The sequence below is a fragment of the Castanea sativa genome, chromosome 11 (genome assembly GCF_040712315.1).
Source record: "Castanea sativa cultivar Marrone di Chiusa Pesio chromosome 11, ASM4071231v1".
Taxonomy (NCBI): Eukaryota; Viridiplantae; Streptophyta; class Magnoliopsida; order Fagales; family Fagaceae; genus Castanea; species Castanea sativa.
This window is the reverse complement of record NC_134023.1, coordinates 29,911,088-29,913,587: the sequence shown is the minus strand read 5'-3', so window position 1 is coordinate 29,913,587 and position 2,500 is coordinate 29,911,088. Positions and strand designations below refer to the sequence as shown.

Genomic DNA, 2,500 nt, shown 5'->3' with positions numbered 1-2,500 from the left:
GTAGTCATCCACGCTCCTATAGCCTTGAGTAAGACTCTGTAATTTCTGATACAAGTCCCTATAGTAGTGACTAGGAACAAACCGCCTTCTCATGATTGCCTTCATTTCCTCCCAACTCTCAATAGGTCTCTCACGGTTTCTCCTTCTGTTCATCACAAGTTGATCCCACCATATAATAGCATAGTCAGTAAATTCAATGACAGCGAGTTTTACCTTTTTCTCCTCGGAGTAGTTGTGGCACTGCAAAATTAACTCCACCTTCTTCTCCCACTCCAAGTATGCTTCTGGATCATTTTTCCCTTGGAATGTGGGTATCTTCATTTTTATGTTTCCTAGGTTCCTGTTAGTCCCATCTAGCCATCTTGGATTTCTTCGGAAATCTCTGCCATGCCTTTCTCCCCTTGGCATAAACCTGCCCTCATTGTTCAAGGACGATTGATCTTCTTCATCTTCAAACTCATCCTCATGGTAGTCATCAAAATCATTCATGCGAGAACGCCTTTCTTGCCTTCTAGCATTAGGGCCTCTTTAGGGACGCTCCTCACGCAAAGTAGCAATAACAGTGTCCTGCCTATCCATCCGATCCCGAATCTCATTAAACACCACATTCATGCATTCAAATTGTTGTTGCATAGCCTGCAAAATGATGGACGACTCCTCCCCTCTTTCCCTGTTTGATGTTTCACACCTGAAAGACATACTTTTGAAACAACAAAGAATTGTTAGAAATAATTCCTCACAACACTCCCTCACGTGTTTGCACTCAAATTATGTCACTCTCACTCGTGTTTCACTCTTAAATTGGCTTTTTTCCGATACTAGTCTCACACTCTCTTGCCTTTTTCCACTCGTAGCTTCGCCTTTTCAGTTCTGCAATGAACTAGTAAACTTGATTAAGAAATTCAACTTGTAGTGTTAAAACAAATACCAATGGCAAGAAAATATGACAGAAATACCAAATCAAAGGAAGAAGACAAAAGAAAACAATATTTTGGTCTGAGAGAACTGAAACTACAAATTTTTTTTTTTTTTTTTTGCTATTTCCTTTCAGATGTCTTTTTTTTTCACTTTTTTTTTTTTTTTTTGGGAACTAGGTGCACGATTTTAACCTAGTGCACTTAAACAAAAACAAAAAAAATAAGAACGATGAATGAAGAACACAAAAGAAACAGAACAGGATGATAACAGGAAACAAAAGATAAGGGGATAGAAAACTGATTTTAGAACCTGTGCTCTGATACCAAATGATGCGAACCTCAATCGACACGCTTTGAGACCCAACAAAAATATTGGAATATTTAACCCAGGAAAGCTAAAAATCAGATTTATGATAGAAACCCTGACCCAACGTTTATAAAAGAAACGCGAACCAAAGGTATAAGTTGACCTTGACCCAATGATTATAAAGAATCACGAACCAAAGGTATAAAGTTTGAACGCCACAAGGAAGAATCCTTGATAAGTTCACAGTTCTTGAAGAACCAAAAGAGAGCAAAGCCTCACCTTTTCTGAATTTTATTCAATAATAATCTCCAAAAACGTTTACAGACTTCAGAGCCTATTTAAGGACTCCACAAAACTTGACAGACAAGAAAATATATTCTAAAATAACTCCTAATTGATACCTTATCATATCAGGAATCAAGTTTGACCTAAAAAGCATTAAATGCACCTAAAAACAAGGAAAATACCTAAAAAACGTACTAAATAATAAAACCCTAAATAAAATTTGATTTGGTCTGAAATTAGCAGATCCAAAATAGGAAAAAAATCTGCCTTAACTGATACAGATGGAAAGTCAATCAGCCATTAATTCATGCCATAAATCACTCCCAATTAAGCCAGATCAGCCCTAAATAGCTTGAATTAAATTTACTACACTTTCATCTTCCTTTGGGCCAAGCTTGGAATATCCTGCGTTAGAATCAGCCCAAATCTCTTGAATCAGCCCATTAAGTGCTTCTTGGATCTTTTTGGATCTTGCTCTTGTAATAGGCCCAACTGGAACATGTAATGGATCCTTGAATGCTTTTTGATTCTCATCAAGCTAGATAGAATGCCAAATATAATTTTAGGAAAACATCCAAGTAACAAGAAGAGACAACTCATTGGGGAGCCAAATTGGTTAAAGGTAAGTATTTTGTACAAGCTTCCATACTGGAAAAATAAGAAGCTTAAGCACAACATTGATGTCATGCATGTGGAGAAGAACATTAGTGAGAGTACTTATGGTACTTTGTTGGGCATTGAGGGGAAAAGCAAGGACACCGACAAGGCACGAATAGACTTGCAAAATATGAACTTTAGGCATACATTGCATTTGAAACAACATCCTGTGGAAGATTATTGAGTTGCAACTCTAACAAATTGCATCAAACTTATAAAAAGCTTGTAGAATCTCATGGTGCTGACTATGCAAGAAGCCACCCGCCAAAGAATGCCACACTTGAGCAGTGGACTGGACTCATTGATGGGAAATGGACTAATAAGGATTGGCTGG

At 37.4% G+C, this 2,500-nt stretch overlaps 1 protein-coding gene across 4 annotated transcripts in view; it reads left to right on the top strand.

The window, feature by feature from the left end:
* Nucleotides 1-2,500, top strand: part of LOC142615037 (uncharacterized) — a 23,962-nt gene that overhangs the window by 20,109 nt on the left and 1,353 nt on the right. For all 4 annotated transcript variants that reach the window (XM_075787708.1, XM_075787711.1, XM_075787710.1 and 1 more), the window contains one exon: nt 2,389-2,499. In XM_075787708.1, the coding sequence (XP_075643823.1) occupies nt 2,389-2,499 (111 nt within the window). The remainder of the gene's footprint in view (nt 1-2,388; nt 2,500) is intronic.